At 56.7% G+C, this 21,979-nt stretch overlaps 1 protein-coding gene and 1 long non-coding RNA gene across 3 annotated transcripts in view; one reads left to right on the top strand and one right to left on the bottom strand.

Annotated features, from left to right (window-relative positions):
• COL4A2 (collagen type IV alpha 2 chain) overlaps positions 1–21,979 on the top strand; it is a 147,148-nt gene that overhangs the window by 116,384 nt on the left and 8,785 nt on the right. For both annotated transcript variants that reach the window (XM_081283634.1, XM_081283633.1), the window contains exons 21-36: positions 1–93; positions 1,755–1,918; positions 3,633–3,705; positions 3,789–3,895; positions 6,048–6,249; positions 6,611–6,670; positions 8,953–9,009; positions 9,438–9,545; positions 10,054–10,275; positions 11,557–11,718; positions 13,522–13,692; positions 14,439–14,582; positions 17,053–17,175; positions 17,325–17,506; positions 19,449–19,512; positions 19,896–19,970. In XM_081283634.1, the coding sequence (XP_081139760.1) occupies positions 1–93; positions 1,755–1,918; positions 3,633–3,705; positions 3,789–3,895; positions 6,048–6,249; positions 6,611–6,670; positions 8,953–9,009; positions 9,438–9,545; positions 10,054–10,275; positions 11,557–11,718; positions 13,522–13,692; positions 14,439–14,582; positions 17,053–17,175; positions 17,325–17,506; positions 19,449–19,512; positions 19,896–19,970 (2,007 nt within the window). The remainder of the gene's footprint in view (positions 94–1,754; positions 1,919–3,632; positions 3,706–3,788; positions 3,896–6,047; positions 6,250–6,610; positions 6,671–8,952; positions 9,010–9,437; positions 9,546–10,053; positions 10,276–11,556; positions 11,719–13,521; positions 13,693–14,438; positions 14,583–17,052; positions 17,176–17,324; positions 17,507–19,448; positions 19,513–19,895; positions 19,971–21,979) is intronic.
• On the bottom strand, positions 3,885–21,973 carry LOC308643652. The gene is made up of 4 exons (XR_014020767.1): positions 21,368–21,973; positions 6,564–7,123; positions 4,823–4,896; positions 3,885–4,018 (listed from the first exon to the last, which is right to left on the bottom strand). It is a non-coding gene; the product is annotated as an uncharacterized lncRNA (long non-coding RNA).

Here is a 21,979-nt window from a genome sequence, read left to right as displayed (position 1 = left end):
GTTACCTGTTTGGTCTTAAAGGAGCAGAAGGACGTGTGGGCTACCCTGGGCCTTCCGGTTTCCCAGGAGCTCGAGGGCAGAAAGGATGGAAAGGTGAGAAATGCCAGGAAGGGCAGGGGAGGGGACCAAGGCAACCACCCAGCCTCCTAGGCCCACCTCACTCTGCAGAGGGCTAATCCCTCCCCCTGGGTTTAGGATACAGGATGAGTATCCCCAATCCAAAAATCCAGAATGGCCCCCAATCCCAAACTTTTGGAGTGTGGACCTAACAACACATGTAGAAAATCCCACTCTGGAGCTGGGGTTCTAGCTCAGTGGTGAAGCTCTTACCTAGCATGTGGGAGGCACTGGGTTCGATTCTCAGCCCTGGCATAAGTAAATTTTTAAAAAGAAAAGAAGATTCACTTCACCTCACATGACGGTCACAGTCAGTCCAAGTATCTAAAAATGTAGAGCGCTAACCTCAGTCTGTGGGTGCGAGGTTTATCTGAAGCACCTTTAGGCAGGTACTTCATACTCTATATGCAAATATTTCAAAACCTGAAAACATCCACAGCAATGATTCTGATCACAGACATTTTAGATAAGGGATACTCGGCCCGTAAAAATCTGCACATCTCCCAAGCCGCCTCTCCCCACTCTGGGCGTTAACAGCAGGGGGAGGAACTCTGCTGCTTCCCAGGCAGTAGCACCAGTCTGGCCCTCCTACCTGTCCTCCCTCTGCCTGGCCCTCACTGAAGTCCCAGCACACAGAGCCCAGCACTCAGGAAAAGTCGAGCAGCTGTTCCCTGCTGAATTCAGATGCCTGGTCACAGGTTCAGTGCCAAGGCAATAGCAGTGCCGGGCCGAGCCCAGTCCTGGCAGAGCCCTCCCCCACCAGGTGTCCTGTTCCACCCACTGAGACTCAGCTTGTGGGGACTTGCCTGGGCCTCGCTCCCGCCCTCGGGAGGCCTTTGCCCCTTTTCCTTCCCTGATGCACCTTGGGGACTCTGCCCTGTTCCAGTGAAGGACAGACCGGGGGACACCTCCACTGTGAGGTTGTCTGGACCATGGAGGTGCCTGTTTAGCTCCTGTCCCTGGATATGGGCAGCATGTCCTGCCCCTTATGCCTACCCTGACCTTCAGATGCACATGGGACAGTGGGAGCCTGAGGGCAGACTGCAGGAGTCAGGTGGCCTCAATCAGGCGGGCACTCCCACTGCCGATGCTACAGCCTGCCCCTCTGTACATCATCTGTGCCCAGGGAGCCAACCCCATAGCTGGCACAGTGCTCACTGCCACCTGGCCTCTGGATCTCATCAGGACAAGGCAGAAGAAGGGTCGGGTATTTCTTCTCTGCTCACCCATGACCTTGGCCTCCAGGAGAGGCTGGCCTCCACCTGACCTCTGGAGCCACTGTGATGGCCATCTCATGGCTGTGGGCTCTGGATTCCAGATTCCTCGACATCCTTGGTAGTCCCCTCAGCTCTGTCTGATCCTCTGTAAAGGGCCCTGGTTTTTAAGTATTTCCAGTAAACAACAAAGCAGAATTCTGAACCTGAAGACTGAACCCTTGAGTGACTTAAAATTGGCCCCACACTGGTTATCCAAGAAGTGGGTTTGATAATCACCACCAGGACAGATAATGTTTGCAAAGCACTGGGCAGTGTCCAGCCTGTGTGGCCTCCTCTTGGCCAGCCCTCCCCACCCACCTTTTTCTCTCTGCACTTTCAAGCTGAATGTTTAACACACGTGCCCTCCCTCCACCACTGCAGGTGACGCTGGGGACTGTAAATGTGCAGAAAGTGACCAGTTCATCAGGGGTCTTCCAGGACTGCCAGGACCCAAAGGTTTCTCCGGTATCAATGGGGAACCAGGGAAGAAAGGGGACCAAGGAGACCCCGGACAGCACGGCATCCCTGGGTTCCCAGGATTCAAGGTGAGGAAACAGGGCATCCTGGTGACCAGCCTGGTGACCAGGAGCTAAGGAGAACCTGAGGCATGCCCAGTTCATCTAACACACTGTAGACCAACACTTGGTCCCCAGTGCACGGACACACCTTCCAAAAAGCCACACGTCCAAGGTGAACCTCAAAAGCTTTTACCACTGGGAGTGTGACCTGCTACAGCCACTGTGGAAGATGGTCTCACACCTCAAAAAGTTAGACAGGGGTCACCACCAAGGCCAGAAATTCACTCCCAAGAGAAACCCAAAAGAATCCAACACCGACGTCCATGAAAATATTTGTGCACCAATGTGCACAGGGACATTACTCATACGAGTCAAAACATAGAGACAACAACCTGTCCATCCTCCTGTGAACAGGCGAACCAAACTTGGGCTCTCCATACAAAGGAATCGGATCCGCTGTAAATCAGGACCACCACTGATTCGTGCTGCAGTGTGGACAGGCCTGGGAAAGGCCGTGCTGAGCACAAAGAGCATGTTCCTGTTGTGCCCGTTGTCTTGCTCAGGTTCAGCAGCCCCCTGCAGTGGGATGGCTGAGATGAGTTCTTGTAATTATGGTTTGTTTTTGACACTTGTACTGACAGAGTCTGGCAGAGGCCTTGAGGCTTAGGAGTCGGCCAGTAAATACATTCTTCCTCCTGTCCATTGACACAGCGTATTTATTGAACACACAACGTATTTATTTACTGTGTGGGACGCTGTTCTGGATGCTGGAAGAATGTTGCCGTCTTCTGCAGAGAGCCAAGTCATCAATAAATCTAGCATCTGTGGACTTTGCCAGGAGAAAGGAGCCCACAGTCTCTTGTAACTGACTATTTCTTTAAGCCAACACTCATTCTGCTCTAGCAGCTGTGTGGCCACTCTCCATTCAGTGCAGAGGTCCTAAATTCCTGGAAATAGCATCAACTAAGATATGCCCTAAAACTAACATAACACACATGAAAATACAATCCCCAAGACTCTTGGCCTGCTCACTTCTGCCCATTGAAAAAGCCGCCTGAGATCTTACGACCTGAACTCGAGTGTCCCTGTAACCAACTTCTCTCTAAGCCCTATTATTTTTCCCTCAACCTAAACTTCATTTTGCAAAAGAAACCATGAATCAAATACATTGATTGCTCTCAATGGTAAATGATCCGAGTTTCTAAGCATTGTACTTAGAGGTTCATAACCTGCCGGGATCCAAACCTGTAGGTAAGAGTTCAGCAGCCTCCTGTTTTAGGTCAGTGCTTCTCAAAGGCACTGGGTCCAGGAATCCCAGGGACCTTTTTAAGAAGCAGATCACCCTCTGGCTGCCTCAGGGAGGTGGGGCTAAGCATCCGGATCTCTCACCAGAGATGCTGAGCTCACTGGTCTGGGGATGGCACCCTGAGTAGCGAGACTCTAGGTTTCCACCGTCCAACTACCTGGGGCACTTCCATTACATTTTAATTAAAATTTTTAAAAATATCTAAATTCAATTCCTCAGTCCTACTGTCCACAGTGACAGGGCTTGATGGGCACTGTGGCAGGTGGTCACTTGCCAGACAGCCCACAGAGCATTTCTGGCACTTCAGGGCTTCTCGGAGCAGCACTGGGCTTGGGGACAGGCGACTGCCCGTGGGTTGTGTGAGCTACTCAGCATTCTCTCCGTAGGTGTCCCAGCAGCCTAAAGGGAGAACCACTTGTCCCTTTGTCTCCACAGGGGGTCTCTGGTGTCGTTGGTGTTCCTGGGCCCAAGGGGATCAAAGGGGATTCCAGAACAATAACCACTAAAGGTCAGTTCCTGTGGCCGGGCGGCGTGGGCCACTTGGCTCTCCAGTGGATGCATCAGGAGATTCACTTGTGAATTCCTTCCCAGGTGAGAGAGGACAACCTGGTGTCCCAGGTGTGCATGGAATGAAAGGCGACGACGGTGTCCCTGGGCGCGACGGACTCGACGGATTCCCGGGCCTCCCAGGCCCTCCTGTGAGTAGCCGCAGTGGCAGGGCAGGCTGGGCAGCTTGTCCTGATGCTTGTGTCCTCCAGACAGCTGAGAAGCAAATGGTGTTGGTGTTCACTAACCTGACCCAGTGCGAAGGCTGGCACAATCTGTTTTAATGAACACAAATCGTATCTGTTAGGAAATAGCAGGATAAGTTAGCAGCCAGGTAAATATTCCTCGAGGCACAATATAGAAGGAGAAAAGAAATAGAATGTTCTAGAGTGAGTGGTGGAGTCCTATTTTTGGAGAATAAATAGTGAAACAGACAATTTGGGGTTTGCGACAAACACTGAAAGAGGAGATGCTGATCCCTAGAGACCCTGTCTCCTTTCCTGGGCAGTCAGGGAGGTGGGGCATGGCCGTCACCCCTGCCTGTCCCTTGTAACAGACCTGGTTCTCTCCTCCTGTGATTCTGCACTGTCATTTCCTGCCTCTTGTTCTTTCCTAGATTCCGTTTTCCCTGTGGCCAGCAAGCCTCCTTAAGCTCTTGGTTTTGGTGTCCTGGGGCTGCCTAACAAAGCTCCTCTGACTGGGCGGCTCATTCAGCAGAGGTGACTCCCCAACTCGGGGTGGTGGCTGGGAGCCAGGTGTGCAGGCTCCTTCTGAGGCTAGGAGGGAAGACTGGAGGCGCCTCCATCCTTCCTCGTCTGGTAGACAGCTGCCTTCTCGACTTGCCTGTGTGCGTTGGTCCCTGTGACAGAGGTCCCTGGGGTAGGGAGAGCAGTCCTCCCACAAAGCCCTTGTCGTCCTTGGATCCTCTTCGTGACCTGCTCCTAAGCACGGTCCCCTTCACGGTGCAGGGAATGCATATGCCTCCTCCCTCCTGGCTTTGCAACCTGACTGTGGGCAGCCCCTCTGCCTGGTCTGCAGCCAGGCCTACCTGTCCTCAGCATGGCCAGGGTCTGCTGTACCTGTTATGCTTGGTGCGGTCATCCTGGGCCAGGTGGCATGGGTGACTCTGTGACGGTGTCTCAGCGAGTCCTGTCTGGAAGACAGCAGGAGTGAGATGGGAGGCAGAGCTGGGGGTGGGTGAGGGGAACCGGCGCCCTGTGGTGTGTGTGTGGATTTGTCTCAGTGACAGTGGCCTGGGTCAGTGGCTTGTGGAACTGTGTTCTGCAGGGGACACGACCCTGACTGTGAGGGTCCAGCCAGCTCCAAGGCACCAAGGACCCGTGACAGGGACAGCCTTCCCTGCTGTGTTCCCGGAGCAGGCCTCTGAGAGAAGCACTCAGAGCCCAGCTGCTGGTTCCCTGGGGCGGGAGGCCTCTGTCAGTGCGCATGGGCTTCCCTGCTCCCTGGACCGCTGAGCTAAGGACAGGAGCACCTGCTGGTGGGAGTCACTGGTGCCTGAGCCTCATCTGCCATGATCTCTGCAGGAGCCCTGACATCAAGTCCCCCCACATTAGCACTGGTGTGCTTTGAGGAGGGGCTGCACAGGGCCCTTCCACGCACCTGCAGGCCTTAAACCTGGCAGAGAAAATGATTTCGAGAACAGCAGTGAGATTTCTTATCTCCTGGACCTCACTGTCATCAAAAGGCCCCTCTTCCACCCCTGGCTCTGTGGGGAAGCTGGGACATATTCCCCCAGCCAGCTCCTCCAAATCGCCCAGAGCTCACTGCCCCACCCACCCTGTGTTGTGTCTTAGGACACCCCTGGGGAGTGTCCCATCCTGTGACTTAGCAGTCTTTTCCAATCCTGTGGTCTCCCCTTATTTCTAGCTTTCTCTCATCTAATTTAGCTTCCTCTCCTTTAATGACGCGCTGTCCCGGTGTACCGTAGATGGCACAAATGCCAATCATAACAAGCCAGTAACCTGTCCCTGCCCCACGTGTCTCCCCCTGGCCCCCCTGTGCTCACACAGGACTTTCTGGTGACGTCCGTTCGGTGCAAGATACAGCAGCTGGGAGTAGGAAATGAGTGTGGGACATAGGCGTGACTCAGCAGCTGCCTCTGTCCTGTGGCTCCCGAGTGTCATGAAGCCTGACCCTGGTCCTTGTGACTTGGTGGGGCCATGACAGCAGGTCCTGTTCATCTCTGTGGCCTTTCTGCTCTGTATCCATGGCACAGGACTCCAGGGACATGGGACAGGAACCCGGGAAGTGGCGGCTGTCTGATGTGTATTTGTTTTCTCACAGGGGGATGGCATCCAAGGTCCCCCAGGGGACGCAGGTCACCCAGGCATACCTGGAACTAAGGGTGTTCCAGGAGAAATGGGCCCCCCAGGACTGGGCTTACCAGGCCCTAAGGGCGAGCGTGGATTCCCCGGAGACGCTGGGCTACCTGGACCGCCAGGCTTCCCCGGTCCTCCTGGCCCCCCGGGCACCCCAGGACAGCCAGGTAAGAGGGAGCCCTTTGTTTGCTTTCTGAGTATCAGATGCCAGTGAGAGCTCCCACTCCCTCTGCACCAACCTGCACCCCCCCAGGAGCCAGGCAAGGGCGTCATGCAGCCACGTCTATTCTTGGCTGATGGATCGTCACCATGGGGGTCTTTCCCACCCACCCCCTGCTCTTCTCGGCAGTCAAAATGTGGATCTTCCCCTCTTGGGCACTCAAGTTCAGAAGTTGGCCTTCTGATTCTGGGGCCCACACTCTAACTCCCCAGCAGGGCACGCACACATTCACGCACGCACACCCCCATGGTAAGTCAGCACCTTTCAGTGGTTCCAAGATTGCCTGACTCTCTCCTTGTGTCTTGCAGATTGTGACACAGATGTCAAAAGGCCCATTGGAGGTGACAGACAAGAGACCTTGCAGCCAGGTGCAGTAAAGGGGAGCAGGTGGCTCTAGATGGCTATAAGACTTTTGGCTGATGAGACACGTGACTCGCTGAGGAGGGCTCGCTGGGCTCCTGCAGCGTGGGTGGGCGGGAACAGTGGTGTGTGCAAAGCTGGGGCCTGTCTGCTTCAGCTCAGGACAGGCGAGTACCTCAAGGCTGTCCCCATGGTGTACCCACGAGTGGCGAGTGCACCACATCCACTCCGGAGGTGCTCACACTTGAGATCTGCACCTGTCCACCTCTCTGCGTGGCCATGAAGGACATCTGTGGATGGCTGGCTTGTTGTCCAGAGTGAAGAGCGAGGGAAGAATCCGGCCTAGCAATGGACAGGTGCTAGGGAGAACAAGGCTGGCAGGCAGGCAGCTCGAGGAATGGCCCCAGCCAACATCTGGGGACAGGGAGTCACTGCAGGTAGACTTGGACACTGAGCAGAAGCTGGGGAGAAAGAAGGAAAAGTCAAAGACACACATGGAGCACCAGGCCAGGCAGGATCCCCAGGACGGGGAGGATGAGGACTGCAGCTAGAGGAGCCGTTCTCAAGGTGAAGGTGAAGGTGAAGGTGAAGGTGAAGGTGAAGGTCTGACCCTGAAGACAGGGGCTGGACAGCCCAGGTCAGCTGCCGGTGCCTGCACAGCAGGGATGGCACCTGCACAGGTCTCAGAACCAGCCGGTCACCTAAAGGGCCATTCCAAGCCTGAGAGTCGTAGGCAGGGGCCCAGGCCCCCCCGAAGCTCCAGGCTCCTCCATCAGATCCTGAGCTAGCCACTGTGCTCCATTCTGCAGTGGGGTGGGACAGGGTGGGGGGAGCATCAAGGCCACAGAGCGGCTCCTCACCCAGAAGCTGGGACCTGCCACTGCAGTCACAGAGGAGGGAGAAGGTGTGTGCCAGGTAGGGGATGGCTTCCACCACCAACTCAGGAGGGATCTGGGCCAGACACACAAACCAACAGTGGAAGTACAGGAAGCCCTGCCGGCAAGCCAGGAGCACGGAGCTTTGGAGCACTCTGCACTCAGGGACCGTGGAAACAGGTGAAGAGAGCTCAGAGGATGAAGCCCTGCAGGAGGTCATTACTGGTCATAACCCGAGCTGTCTCACAGGGTGCCTTGGTCAAGCAGAGAGCGAGCCCCAAGCTGATGCTAGGAGACTGGGGAGGGGCCAAGGCTTCGAGGCATCAGCAAGATCATAACTCAGTAGGAGTAGAGGCCAGGGAGCCGTGGATAGTAATGCATTCGTGATCTGGGGGTGTTCCCAGAGCCCCAGGCTTCAGTGTATAGTGATTCTGGGCTGTGCCAAGATCCGAGATGTGTCCAAGCTGATAACAGTGGCACAAAGATCAGAGACTGTGACATTCCACAGGCACCTAAGAGCAGTGTGGCTGTAGCCCTGTGCCTGGTGAAGAAGCCACTGGCTGTACCTCCCAGAATATTCCGGATGTTAAGCCACGGTCTGGGGTAAAAGACCCCCTTGGTTTCCCCAGCACTGGCAGAGCGGTTTGCCAACGATGACTGTGACATCCATGATGAGGATGAGACGTGTACGGAGCCTCTCATAGGAAAGGACCCGCTTTCCAAGGTGGCCAAGAACGCGATGCCACCCAGAGACAGAGGCAGAGGGGGCTAATGTCCTCGGCACACGCTGGCCATTCAGGCAGGACACATGGGGCCCTGGTCCGCACTCTCAGGGAAATGGACCAAAGAGGTCCCAACAACAACTATGCTTGCAAGACAGCTTTCTCGGCAAAGGACACCCGACAAAACGCCCCCTGAAACGTCACCTCTCCGGGCAGCGCCAGCCACAGCACCGCAGCCTTGGCCTGGCTTTACTGCTCAGAGCAGCTACCTGCTGGGTTCATTCTGAAGCTGTTCAGAGTCACAAAGGAGAAGCCCAAGGATCCCTTTTAAAGTCACAAGCTCTCTCCACCTGCTGGGAGACATTTTCAGGCGAGAGAGGCGCCTGCATTGACCAGCCAGGGCCACGATGACCTGGCCTGGGCTGAGGCTGCTGCCCATAGAGGGACGTCTCTGGCAGCGCAGCACAGTTTCTATTTGACCAGTCTGACTTAATTTGCACCCTATGTGAATAGTCAGGTATTATTACACAATGAGATTGAACTTCTACTTACATCAGAACCAAGATTAATTAAATCACTGAATTGCTTACAAAATGGTAGCCCGATCGTCTGGCCACTGTTGACCCTGCTGGTCCCCAAGACCCCAAGGCCTGGCATTGAGAATGCCTCACTTCCTCCCTCCTGTCTCCCCAGGTTGTGTCAGAGGCCCCAAAGGACTGCCTGGCCGCCCAGGACCCCCAGGACCCCCAGGTAACCTACGCAGGAAGCCAGTCTCCCATCCTCCGCTTTCTCTCCCCCTCTTGGTCCCCTCTGCCCCTGCGTGCTCCTTCCCAGGACATGGCAGGTGCCACCTTGCTGAGACCACCGCCAGCCGTGGGCGCTTCCCTGGGAAGCCAGCTCTTATGCATGCAGTGAGAAATGTGTGGTGATGGACACTCAGCAAACCCCTGGCTGAGCAGAAACTCCTGCCACAGGGAGGAACCCGGCCTCGGCTGTGGCCCGGTGGCCTGGGTAGGCACCCAGGGAGAGTCCTTGTGTAAGCCCCGAGGTGCAGGGTGGGTCTGACGAACCCACACCTCATCATTTCCCAGCTTCAGAATGACCTCATTAGGCCAGGTGCCAAGCAGTCACACCCCAATTATCCTTGTGGATCTGACATGGTTTATCTGGATGTTTAGGCACCAAAGGCCTCAGAGGGATCCCGGGCTTCTTAGGAGCTGATGGAACACCAGGGCTCAAGGGCTTTCCTGGAGACCCAGGCCGGGAAGGGTTCCCAGGACCCCCAGGTAAGTCAGCCCCTTTAGCTTGGGGAAGTGCTTGCATGTGTACGAGCAGGGCAGCTGACATTATGGGTAGGAAGACAGTCCCATCCAGGACTGGGAGTCCTGAAGTGGACAGGGAGCTGGGGCAGACCAGAGGGAAGGGAAGGCGAATGGCTCCAGGTGTTCCCATCCCCTGGAGCGTCCGTCACACCACTGCACTCCTGGCCTGCGTGCAACCCGGATGTATGGGAGCCCATGAGCCATGAAGTGGCATGTCCAGGGAGCAGCTGGTCACAGCCTTGTCCCCCTGGTTGAATCGTAGGGCTGGGACCCGATGGTGGAGGAAAGCAGAAGAGATTTAGTGGACAGATGTTGGGAGAAGTGCAGGCACCAGGACAGCAGCAGGGCAAGGCCCGGAGCCACGGGGACACCGCCTGGCCACTTGCCCAGCCTGGCTGTCCAACCTCTTTCCACACTGCACCAGAATGTGACGATGCTGGCCTGTGACTAACGGACTCCCGTTTCCTTCTAGGGTTCATGGGACCTCGGGGATCCAAAGGTGCTGTGGGCCTCCCTGGCCCAGATGGACTCCCAGGCCCTGTTGGCCTGCCTGGACCAGCTGGACCCCCTGGGGAGAGGGGACTTCCAGGAGAAGTTCTAGGGGCCCAGCCTGGGCCCCGGGGAGATGCTGGACTACCTGGACACCCTGGGTTAAAAGGTCTTCCAGGAGAGAGAGGCCCCCCTGGATTCAGAGGTGAGTCATGTGACAGGGGCATGTTACAGTGGAGGGACCCTGTGCCAGCTGCACTGTGGCTGCCAAGCTGAGTCTGAAATCCTTCCTGGGGGCTTTGGTGAGAAGCACTCACACTGTGTGTGCCTGGTCTTGCTTTGTCTTCTCCACTTTGTCCCAGCATGCATGCCTGCAGCATGTTCATGTCAGTCACAAGCCTGCCATAGCCCTGCAGACCTTTCACAGCTGTGGACCCACAGTTGCATGGGGCTCACTTGCAGGGCTCACTGGTTTTCCCAGCAGACTCGCCCAGTGGTACGAAGGACGGGCAGGCCTAGGGGGGCTTAGGCACTAGATAGGAATAATTTGCAATGCAGTTTGATTGGGTGGTGGGTGTGAAAATGGATACAGACTTAGAATGTCTTCTTGAGGTTCACAGTGTTACCAGTGTGGGGGGAGCAGTGTAGAAAGACGGCACTGTCTGGGCATGAACAGGCATCAGATGGCCTCGAGAATCCAGTCTGTGTAAAGCTGGCCCTGACTTTAATCACAGAGCGCGTCTGAGTAGCAAGTCTTCACCTCAGCAGAAGCCACCTGGAGATGGTGGAAATCCACCACCCGATGTTCCCAGTCCAGACCGCCTGTGTGGGTCAACCACTTATGTGTGGGCAGCACTGTCACCTGGCTGGAGGTGCAGAAGCAGTGTCCATCCTCTGGCTCTGCAGCTGCCCTGCTGGACACCCTTACCAGGACTTTCAGGCAGAGTGGAGCCTGGTTCTGCCCACAGGGAGCTCCCAGAGCTCTGGAACATGGTGTGGTTACGCAGTTTGGGGTTGGGCTTGTCAGTGTCCTAGCAAAGCCTCAAGTGTGGGGCACATGGCAAGTGGGTGTTGATTTCAGCAAGAGTGACCAGCTCCTACAGATGTTGATACCGACTAGGAAGACTGCAGCTCCCGGCCATGGTGCCCCTGAGGTGGCTGGAGTGCACACACGGTACCTCGCACAGCCTGCTCATGCCTATGTCACCACACAGGATGGCTGTGTGTGTGCCCGTACACATGCCATGCACACATGTTCACGTGCAACGACTCACGAGCACATGCACACACATGCATGTGTCTGCACACACACAGCCATCCTGGGTGATGGCATGCGCTCCTTTGGAGCCGTCCTTTCTACCTCCCGTGTTTGCCAGGTTTTCCGCGGCCCAGAAACAAGTCACTGTCATTTCCATAGACTGAATCTGAGGAGGCAGGTGTCTGATCTCAGGATAGGCCTCACAGTTCTTGCCTCTGATTCCTGCAGGAAGCCAGGGGATGCCCGGAATGCCAGGGCTGAAGGGTCAGCTGGGCTTCCCGGGACCTTCGGGCCAGCCAGGACGGCCCGGGCCTCCAGGACAACATGGATTCCCAGGAGCTCCCGGCCCAGAGGGGCCCTTGGGTCGGCCAGGTGCCCCAGGCCTCGGAGGTAAGGCTCCAACAGCCCCAGAAAGGGGTGGGTCCATACCAACAACTAGACTAGTAATGACATCCCCTGAAGGATCCTCAAACTGTGTTCCAAGGAACCCCTAAGTACAGAAGGTTCTAAAAATAGGGTGTGTATTTCACCAAAGAGAATTCGAGCAGCCAGAGAAACCAGCTCACCCTTCATACCTGTTGTGAATGTCAGAGATCCAGGTAAGTTTTCAATAGGAAAAGAAAAAAATTCAAAACCAGTGCTGAGGAGAAACCACAGGAGGCATAGAGGAGGTGAGGGGCCAGAGCGCTGCCCACTGAGAGAGCACGGTGCTGGTCCGTCCCAGGCATCCCCATTTCAGAGACCAGTGAATGTTTCCAAACTTTACTCTGTTGCCTAAGCAGAGCTCCTGGGCCCAAGGGCTCTCCTGCCTCAGCCCGGGGCTCTGTGACTGCAGCTTGTGCCGCCACCCCATGCCTGGCTCCCTCATTGTTGGTGCTGCACAGTAAGGACACGTTTTATTATTTATAAAAGTTTTCCAGACAGTCACCATCATTTTGCCAAAGGACACCGTAACACCAGCACTCGATACAAGAACAGTCTTGTCGACAAGAACACATTGAGCTTCTTAAAAACCCCCGTCTTGCTTGTGATTGTCTGGATTGCCTTACTCAGGTGACAGCTCTGTGGAGGACCTTCATGGTCTGCATGGGAGACACGCTGGGCACACACAAACCATGTGTAAACTAGGTGCTCCTTGCACATAGATGCACCTATTTCCAAAACGGGCTGGAAATAGGAAATAGGCGCTGGGGTGAGGCCAGCGCCCTGCTGCTGTACTGGCCGGGTTTCAGGACACACATGCTGGGCAGGAGGCTTTGGGTCCTATGTCAATGTTCATGAGGCCTTGCCAGTTCTCAGCTCCTGCACGTGTCCCTGAAGATCCATGAGCAGTACATACAAGTCCCTCTCCGAAGGCACCTGCCCGTCCCCTCTCACACTCCACTCCACTGCAGAGTCCACACAGGACTGGGCTTGTGTTTGGCCAGGGTGCGGCAGAGACCAACCCTGTGTTCAGAGGAGGCAGGGAGCTGGCAGGACTGGACAGGGAGGGGCACTTCCTAGGGAATGGGACAGCCCAGCAGAGGCAGGAGTGCCCAAGGAAGGGCCCGAGTGCAGGATTGAACCAAGGGCGGGAGCGGAGGTCTGGACAGAGAGGCAAGACCAGAGCAGGACAGGCATTGAAGGTGGCTGAGCCACAGGCCAAGGAGCACAAGCAAGGGAGCCACAGGCCAAGGGAGCCACAGGCCAAGGGAGCCACAGGCCAAGGGAGCCACAGGTGGGTCTTGGCAGAGAAGGAGAAAGGGGCTCAGGAGCCTGCAGGCAGCTGGAGGTGGGCTGGGTGTAGGAGAGGACAGGGACAGCAGCCGGCTGGAGCTGTTGAAGTCGCCTCGCTGAAGGTGCCGGGTGGAGCAGGGAGACAGGGAGAGCAGTAGCAGTCAGGCAGGGTCCTGTTCCTGGAACTCGGGATAGGCAGGCTCCTGACTGACCCCAGCAGCCATGTCCTTGATGAGCTAGCTGGCAGTGCCCCTCACACCTGACGCAGCTCCAGCTTGCAGGGGAGAGCCACAGGGGGCTCCTCCCACAGAAGTCCTGCCCTGGGGGGATTTCCACAGGCTCCTTCCACTTTGAAAACCTGTTTCCTACTTTCCTACCAAGAGGTTTTTTTAGAAAAATGTTTGTAATTTCTGCCTTGAATGCATCAGAGAAGTTTTCTCTATGTCTCTTTAATTTTGCTTTTTCTCTTCTTGACAGGACTTCCTGGAGATAGGGGGGACCCTGGTGACACAGGCGTCCCTGGCCCTGTGGGCATGAAAGGTCTCTCTGGAGATAGAGGAGATGCTGGCTTCTCAGGCGAGCGAGGCCACCCAGGAACCCCTGGGTTTAAAGGAATGGCTGGAATGCCTGGTATCCCTGGGCAAAAAGGTACATGGGCTGTGTGTCACCTTGCAGGAATATGAGGCCACCTGCACCCTGAGTTGAGGCAGCTGTCCCACGCACTTGCCTCACCCTGCAGGAGGCTGGCCTCACACACCTGCAGGTCTGAGACCCTGGACCTTGAAGAAACAGGCTGATATCATGTAGGTGGGGTGGGACCAGTGTGCCTCAGAATGTTTATTGACTTCTAAGAAAGGAGGCAGGATTATCATCAACCAGGGACAGCGGCAGAGGCCCACAGAGGCCCACTGGAACTGGGCTCAGCCTGGAGGCCCTCTGGTGCCTTTATGCAACTGGCTTACTGGGGTCACTAGCTCTGCAGGCACCCAGGGCAAACACAAGCCTCCGCATGTGGCGGTTGCTTCCCGTGGTGCTTTGCAGACCTCCCTGCAGGGAGCAGGGCTGAGGCCATGTTCATGTCCAGAGCCCTTTCTCGTTCTGGGTGAGGCCCTGGCCCTGGGCTGCCCACAGGCTGTCCTCAGGCCTCCGCACTGACCTCCACAAAGCTGCCTTTCCGTTATCCACAATGTTCCGCTGCTGACGGGTGAACCGTGGCCCTGTGTTTGCACCTGGCCCAGCAGACAAGAGTTTTAGAGAACCCCCAGAGACCCCACGGGGTTCAGGTCTTAGCGTCTTCCCAGGTGAACTGCACCTCTGCCGTGAGGGACAGTGAGTGACGTGAGCCGTCGCTTGGTCCTCCCTTCCACCCACCACTTCTCCTTTTTCCTCTGCAGGGGAGAGAGGTTCTCCTGGGATGCACGGCTTCCAAGGCATGGTGGGGCTCCAAGGAAGATCTGGGTTCCCAGGAACCAAAGGAGAGGCAGGATTTTTTGGAGTGCCTGGTCTGAAGGGCCTGGCTGGAGAGCCGGGTGTGAAAGGTATGCCCCTGAGCCCTACCCCAGGAGGTGGGGGCTCACCTTCACGGCAGTGTCCCTGCTCGGAAGGAACCTAGACCCACCACATTCAGGAACCCTGGTGCTAGAAGCTGAAAATAATCAAACCAAATGAGCCAAACTGAGGGAGTGTCAGGGACAAACCTGACCGAAGGGCGATGTCGAAAACCAAGGTGACAGCAGCATCGAGAACAAAAACTGCCATGAACACTGCACCACGATCTTGCTGTAGCAAGCCCAGGGAGGGAGAGCCAGGGAGGGAGGGCCGGGCACGTTCCAGAAGGCCAGAGCGCAGAGCAAGAGCAGAGTTCTGGGCCCAGAGCCACTGGACAGGCATCACAGGACCCCAGTGGAGGCTCCCTGTCCACGGGTTCAGGATAAAAAGCCACATCCTCACGATTTCTGTTCTCTAAAAACTTAATCACCAAGAGCCAGTGCTGGGGAGCATGTGCAGAGACCAGGCCTCGGGTGCTCCCGGTGGGAGTAAGAGGTGGCAACCAGTGGGGACACAGTGGGGACAGTGGGGACACAGTGGGGACACAGCGGGGACAGTGGGGACACAGCGGGGACAGTGGGGACACAGTGGGGACAGTGGGGACACAGTGGGGACACAGTGGGGACAGTGGGGACACAGTGGGGACAGTGAGGACACAGTGGGGACACAGCAGGGACAGTGAGGACACAGTGGGGACAGTGGGGACACAGCGGGGACACAGCGGGGACAGTGGGGACAGTGAGGACACAGTGGGGACAGTGAGGACACAGTGAGGACAGTGGGGACAGTGGGGACACAGTGGGGACAGTGAGGACACAGCGGGGACAGTGGGGACAGTGAGGACACAGTGGGGACAGTGAGGACACAGTGGGGACAGTGAGGACACAGAGGGGACAGTGGGGCCAGGCCACAGTGGGGACAGTGGGGACACAGCGGGGACAGTGGGGACACAGTGGGGACAGTGAGGACACGGTGGGGACAGTGAGGACACAGTGGGGACAGTGGGGCCAGGCCACAGTGGGGACAGTGAGGACACAGTGGGGACAGTGGGGACACAGCAGGGACAGTGGGGACACAGTGGGGACAGTGAGGACACGGTGGGGACAGTGAGGACACAGTGGGGACAGTGGGGCCAGGCCACAGTGGGGACAGTGAGGACCCAGTGGGGACAGTGAGGACACGGTGGACAGCGCACTAAAAGGTCAAACATGGTTACCCAGAGGCTCTCCAGGTGGAGTAACTGGAAATACAGGTCCAGGCACGGCTTTGCACAGTGTCCACAGCTGTGGTCATTGGCCACGGTGACAGCCAGCACAGAAGCCACCCAAGTGCCGTCCACTGATGAATGGGCAGCAGTGAAGCAAGCCCCGTGTGTGCTGCCTCGGGATTCCATCCTCAGCAGGCCCCAGGAGAGGCCGACTTAGAGAGGAGGGGCCCATGAGTGATGGCCTGTGGCTAGGGGACCCCGCAGAACTGGGGACTGGCTGCTGATGGCTACGGGCTTCATTTTCTGTGATGAAAATGTTCTGGGGTTAGATGGTGTCATGGCTACACAGCCCCAGAATTCACTGAAGTACTTCATTATCTCTTTCAAGGAGGATTGTGAGCTATGTGGATTATTCATCAATAGGATCTAACTAGAAACGTGGTGGCCCCAGGCTCCCTACGCTTCCTCCAAGCTCTCTGGTGCTCCTGAGCCTGCTGGGTAGACGCTCTCGCCTGTCTGTCCCTGTGATGCACCACAACGCCCCGAGGGCCGGATTGCATTGTTTGAGCCCCTCAACCTCTAGCTATTTACACTTGATAAATGTTAAAAGAAGGGACCGATTCCTTCCATTTGGTCAGATTCACTTTCCAGCTGCCCTTTCCTGGGAGGAGGAGAGCTGGGGAGCCCTCGCCCGGCCCTTCCTCCCCTGCCCTCAAGGGCTCCCCAGAGCTCCCTGGTCACATCCCACACAGGAACCGCTGTCACATTCCCAGCTCTGGTGGCCCTTGGTCCTGAGGCTCTGCAGGCGCAGACCAGCTCAAGCCTACAGGAGGCCTGGGCAGCCTCCTTCCCTGTGTGGGCCTCCTGCTGAGGTCAAGCCTGGCTGTGCTCTCAGGCCACACTGGGGCTGCCCTGGCTGAGTACTCACTCCTCCTGCTCGGCCCGCGGCTCCTGGGCACTGCTGGGGGGAGCAGAGCCTCCATCCATGGTGGGTTCTGCTCAGTCACAGCCCTCAGGACCAAGGAGCTGGGTCCCCACGGCAGGATCCCCACACCCTCTGCTCCAGTGAAAGAGCAGGGAGGCGGGACAGGGGGGCACTTTCCATCCCCCCTGCCCTTGGTCTTTCTCTGAACTCCCTGGTCTGGGGACATGTGGCAAGGGTCCCTCAGGACTGGAGCTCTGGAGGCAGGTGGCACCTTTGTCACACATGGTTCAGGAGTTACAAGAAGCCGTGGTGTTCTGTTCCCTTCCAGGCAGCCGTGGAGACCCTGGTCCCCCAGGACCACCTCCCATCATCCTGCCAGGGATGAAGGACATCAAAGGGGAGAAGGGCGATGAAGGGCCCATGGGCCTGAAGGGGTACCTGGGCTTGAAAGGTGAGTCCCCGCTGAGCCCTGCTCCTGCCCATCTCCTCTCCAAAGCTGCCCCTGATCTCTGCAGACTTGACCTGAGCTTCAGTCTGCAGGCGTGGGAGGGTGGGCACTGCCTCCTCACCAGGGCGTCACACACTGGGGTCCTCCTGCAGGAATCCAAGGAATGCCCGGGATCCCCGGGCTGGCAGGAATCCCAGGGCTGCCTGGAAGGCCCGGCCACATCAAGGGAGCCAAAGGAGACATCGGAGTCCCTGGCGTACCAGGTCTGCCAGGATTCCCTGGAGTGACCGGCCCCCCTGGAATTACAGGATTCCCAGGGTTCACAGGAAGCCGGGTGAGTGATGCCTCTGCTCAGCACCCCAAGACCTCTCCCACCTCACTGGGAAAGGGTATTCGAGCCACAGCTTCAGAGTCCTGGGCCGTGGAGCGCGAGGGGAGGCTGTGCATGTGTGGTGCCCATGTGGCGTCCACCACAGCTGCCACTGCCGCTTCCGTGGGCTCCTGGTGGATGAAACACGGCTTCCCATTTTTCACAGGGGCCTTGAAAGAACAAAGTGTGGGTTTCCAGAGATCACATGTGACATCAGAGGCCTGAGAGCCTATTACGGGGCACGGTGGGAGGGGCAGCCCAAGTCACATCCTGCTGGCTATTTCCTCCTCCACACAATGGGTGGCTTTGGAGCACTTGCTGTGGCCACTTGTTGCCATGGTTACAGTGGGCGTCCTGAGCTGGGCGGGCTCTGGCCTCCCATCCTGCCTGCTCACCCCTAAGATGAGTGCGGAATAGATGGCACACTGGCAGGCCCAAGGCCGCCGCACCCTGTGCCTCGGCCAACTCCGTTTCCATCCTCTTTCCTAAAGGTGTCACTCCCTCGAGGTCTGCAGCACACGACAGACTCAGTTCTGTCAATCATGGTGTGGTCAGAGCACTGGGCAGGTCACCCTGTTAGCAATAGCCCCGGCTGGCCCGTCTGCGTCCCTACTTTGGGGTGCAGAGTCCTCAGGTCTTTCCCCTGCCTCCCAAATCTGTAGCCGTGCCGCTGGGGCCGGCTGAAGAGGAAGATGCACTCGGCCCCCGCAGGACCCCCTGAGGGTGTTCCCAGCAGCTTTGCCCCCAACAGCCCCAAGCTGGGGAACAGCTCAAGTGTCCGTCAGCAGGAGAGACGGCCCGTGAACACGGCCCTCCCAGAGAGCAGAGCGGCGCGCAGTGTAACACGGGCCTTCCTGACAAGGCCCAGCATGACCAGGCGCAGCTCCAGGTTGCACACCCAGCAGAGATGACATTCACGGACCAACGGGACCCCACAGCCCAGGTCAGGAGGAGAGTGGCCACTCAGGTGCTGAGGATTTCCGCAAAGTGCCGGGGAGCCCATCTCCATCTGATGGCACCTGTGTCACGTGCACCTAGCTGCGTTCAGGGCTAGCTGCTTTCTGTGAGTGACGCCTCAATAAGGAAAACCTTGGAGAGAAATGGGTCATTGTCCCACACGGACATAGCCTCTGACCTCACTCCTTCGGCCACCCGGGGAGCCCTGTTGCTGCTGTGGAGACTCAAGCCAGGCCGTGCAAGGAAGGGCCGTGGTCTCTGTGCCGCAGGGTGAAGGCCCTGTGTGTGTGCTGACCTGGGGACCACGGGCACCAAGGCAGAACAGCCACTTCCCTCCGGGGAGGAGGCCACTTTAGAGAGGAAAAGTGTGGCTTCCAGGAGGTCACAGAGTGACCCAGGCCCCCTCTCCCTGCAGAGGGCAGTACACAGCCACATGCCTGTTTTATGACTTAGAGTACCTTCTGCCACCAGCTGCCCAGGCACACAGCCCTGTCCTGCTGCCTACTAGCCCAGTGGCCTTACCAAGTCTCTCAACCCTTCAGCCCTGGGCTCCTCCTCTGTCCAGTGGAAACGGGAGTGCCGGCCTCATGGGGCAGGGGAGGCTAAACAGGCTGGAGATGGGAGTCCACATGCAGGCCCGTGGAGAGACTGGCAGAGGACACGGTCAGCCCCCCTGCAGGGCTGGTGCCACAGGGTCATGACCAACCTGCACAGCAATGCCACTCATGTCAACAGACCTGCCGAGCTGTTTCTTTCTGTCACGTCACCACTTGATAAGAATGGGAAAGCAAAGCACCTACCCTACTGTGCTGAAAAACTTCTAGATGTTTCTACAAAACAATGCGATCATGAGCCTTGAGTGTTGCTTTTAGCACACACAATAGTTAAGCCCCTCCACCCTCCTAAATCACAGCCTTCTAAGCCAGTTTTCTTCCTAACTTTATCCTAGGGTGACAAAGGTGCTCCTGGGAGAGCCGGCTTTTACGGAGAGATTGGCCCTACTGGGGACTTTGGTGAGTGTTGCTCGTGCAGTGACAATGGCATCCAGCCAGGTGCTGTGGCACAGGCCTGTAATCCTAGTGACTCAGGAGGCTGAGGCGGGAGGATCACAGTTTCAACACCAGCCTGGGCAACTCAGCGAGACCTTGTCTCAAAAATAAAAGGGTTGGGATAGAGCTCAGGAATGGGGCAGCCCTAGATTCAATCCCCACAGCAAAAAGAAAGAAATGGGGTATCCACTGTTCAGCGCTCTTAGGCATGCTGGGTGGTCACAGAGCCCAGAGGCTGTGGTAAGAAGAGGCAGATTATCTTGCTAGGGGCATAGCACATAGAAGGTGAAGGGCTAACCTCCCCAGGAGGAAGATCCACTCCTAACCACCTTCTCTGCATCTCACAGGTGATATTGGGGATACCATAGACTTACCAGGAAGTCCAGGCCTGAAGGGAGAACGAGGCATCGCTGGAACTCCAGGTACACAAGTTATTTTCCATTTTCTCACGTCCACCAACAGTCCTGAGCCTGGTCTCTGGGCCTGGTTTTCTCAGAGCATCAGCATTTGCTGAGAACTATAAGGAACTTTATAGAAAAATGGTTGAGGTCTTCCAGCCCATTGTGCAAGAAAGACTGATTTTTGGTTTAATGAAATCTGAAGACAAGCTCAGGAAATCTCTCCCAATCTTCCTCTGAAAGTGAAAATAACCAGAACTAGCACCCAGTGCCTGGGACCACGGAACATGAACAAGCGTGGGCTGCTGGGACACACGGGGCAGAAACAAGGGACATATGACCCGGGCTGCTGGTGTACAGGGAGCGGTCTGGAGTGGGGAGGTGGGGGTTGCACAAGTCTCCTGCGCAGGACAGGAGGCAGCTACATACCCTACGTACCCTACGTGTTAGAGGGCCTCTGTGCCACTGCAGCTCTTGCCTCTTGTCTAAGTTAAAATTCCTGCTGTGGTGCTACCCTGGGGGGTGCAACAGCTCCCTCAGGACGTTCTGCCCTGGGGGCCTGCACTGCTTAAGTTCCTCTGGTGGGAGGAGGGAGTCTATTGTGCGTGCATAGGGTGAGGGGGGCAGGGGAATGCCGGGCGGGTTTCCTCTGTAGAGTGGCTCAGAATGGAGAGAAGTGTCCAGCCCGGGACAGGACCAGAGCCCTGCTACACAGGAATGGGCAACCTCATGACAACCCTTCTGGCCTCTGTCTTGGCCTATAACTTGGTGTCCTGACAGCTTTGTTCATGGGTAACAGAGGTCCAGGGACATTGGGCTCTTGGCTGACTCTCCTGTCCTAGATGATTACTTCAGCAGTTTTGCTCATGAAAGCAGGAAAGCAAGACCACCTTTGTCACACACATGGAACCCCAGGTTAGATCGGGGCACAGCCTGGGCTCTCTGAGGACAGAGTAGCAAGTCTCACTAGACCCACTGAGTTCGAGTGGGGACAGCAGAAGTGGTTTGTGGGGGCAGGTTCATTAGCAAGATGGCCGTTGGAGCAGATTCTTAAAACACTAAAATCACAATAGAGAATAAGCAGAATTCTTACATGGTTCTTTTCCACAACCACAAAAGCATCACAATGTTCTAACAGCCTCGTAGACTAAAGAAGGCACAGAACACAGGTGACTGTGGACTTCAGGTTGGTCTGACTTGCACATTACCTGGAAGCCGGCAAGCTGTACAGCACTTACCATCACCCGCATGGGAGGGTGTGTCCCCGTCTCCCATGACCACCTCAGAAGCACCCCAGATGCTGCTTTACAGACAGACTCCAGGCCCCCAGACCCACTCCTCACCCTGGTGCAGCTCCACCCGCCTGGGGAGCACGTTCCCCAGGAGATTTCAGAACCACCTAAGAGCTCTCTGTTGGTTACCTGCTGCTGCTCAGCAGAGTACCCCAAATGCAGTAGCTTCAGACACCAGTAATTTTCTCTGCCAGTTCTTCAGGTCAGGAAGGGGGGAGCAGGGTGGTTCTGACTTGGAGTCACTCATGAGCTGCTGATTATGACGTTGGCCAGGGACACAACCATCAGAAGATCCCTCTCCAAGTTGGTGCCCTCATGAGCCCTTGGCAGGAGGCCTGTGTTCCCTGCCAGAGGCTGTGAGCTGCCTGAGTGCCCACAGCACGCAGCCGACTTCCTCCAGGTCTAATGATCCCTGCGAGGACCAAGTGAAGGCAACGAGGAGCCCATGTGCCAGGCTTGAGGTCATCGCTTCCCGGTAGCCCAGTGGGCACAGTTTGACCCAATTCAGTGTTGGGTAGCAGAAGGGTCTGGTGGGTGCAACCTTGGAGGACGGCAGGCTCGTTCTCAGAGGGAGGAATCAGGAAAAAGTCGAGGCCGGAACAGGTCCCTATATCTATCTGCACGTCCAAACAGGAGAATCGGTGGGAGGCAAGAGCATGGTTTAGCCAAGCCCAGCAAGCTCTGAGCCCTGTTTTCACTCAACAGACGAGGGATGTTGCAAGCAGCAAATCTGTGTTTCCA

Source organism: Spermophilus citellus (assembly GCF_964194105.1).
Source record: "Spermophilus citellus genome assembly, chromosome: 1".
Classification (NCBI taxonomy): domain Eukaryota; kingdom Metazoa; phylum Chordata; class Mammalia; order Rodentia; family Sciuridae; genus Spermophilus; species Spermophilus citellus.
This window is presented reverse-complemented; position numbering and strand designations above follow the sequence as displayed.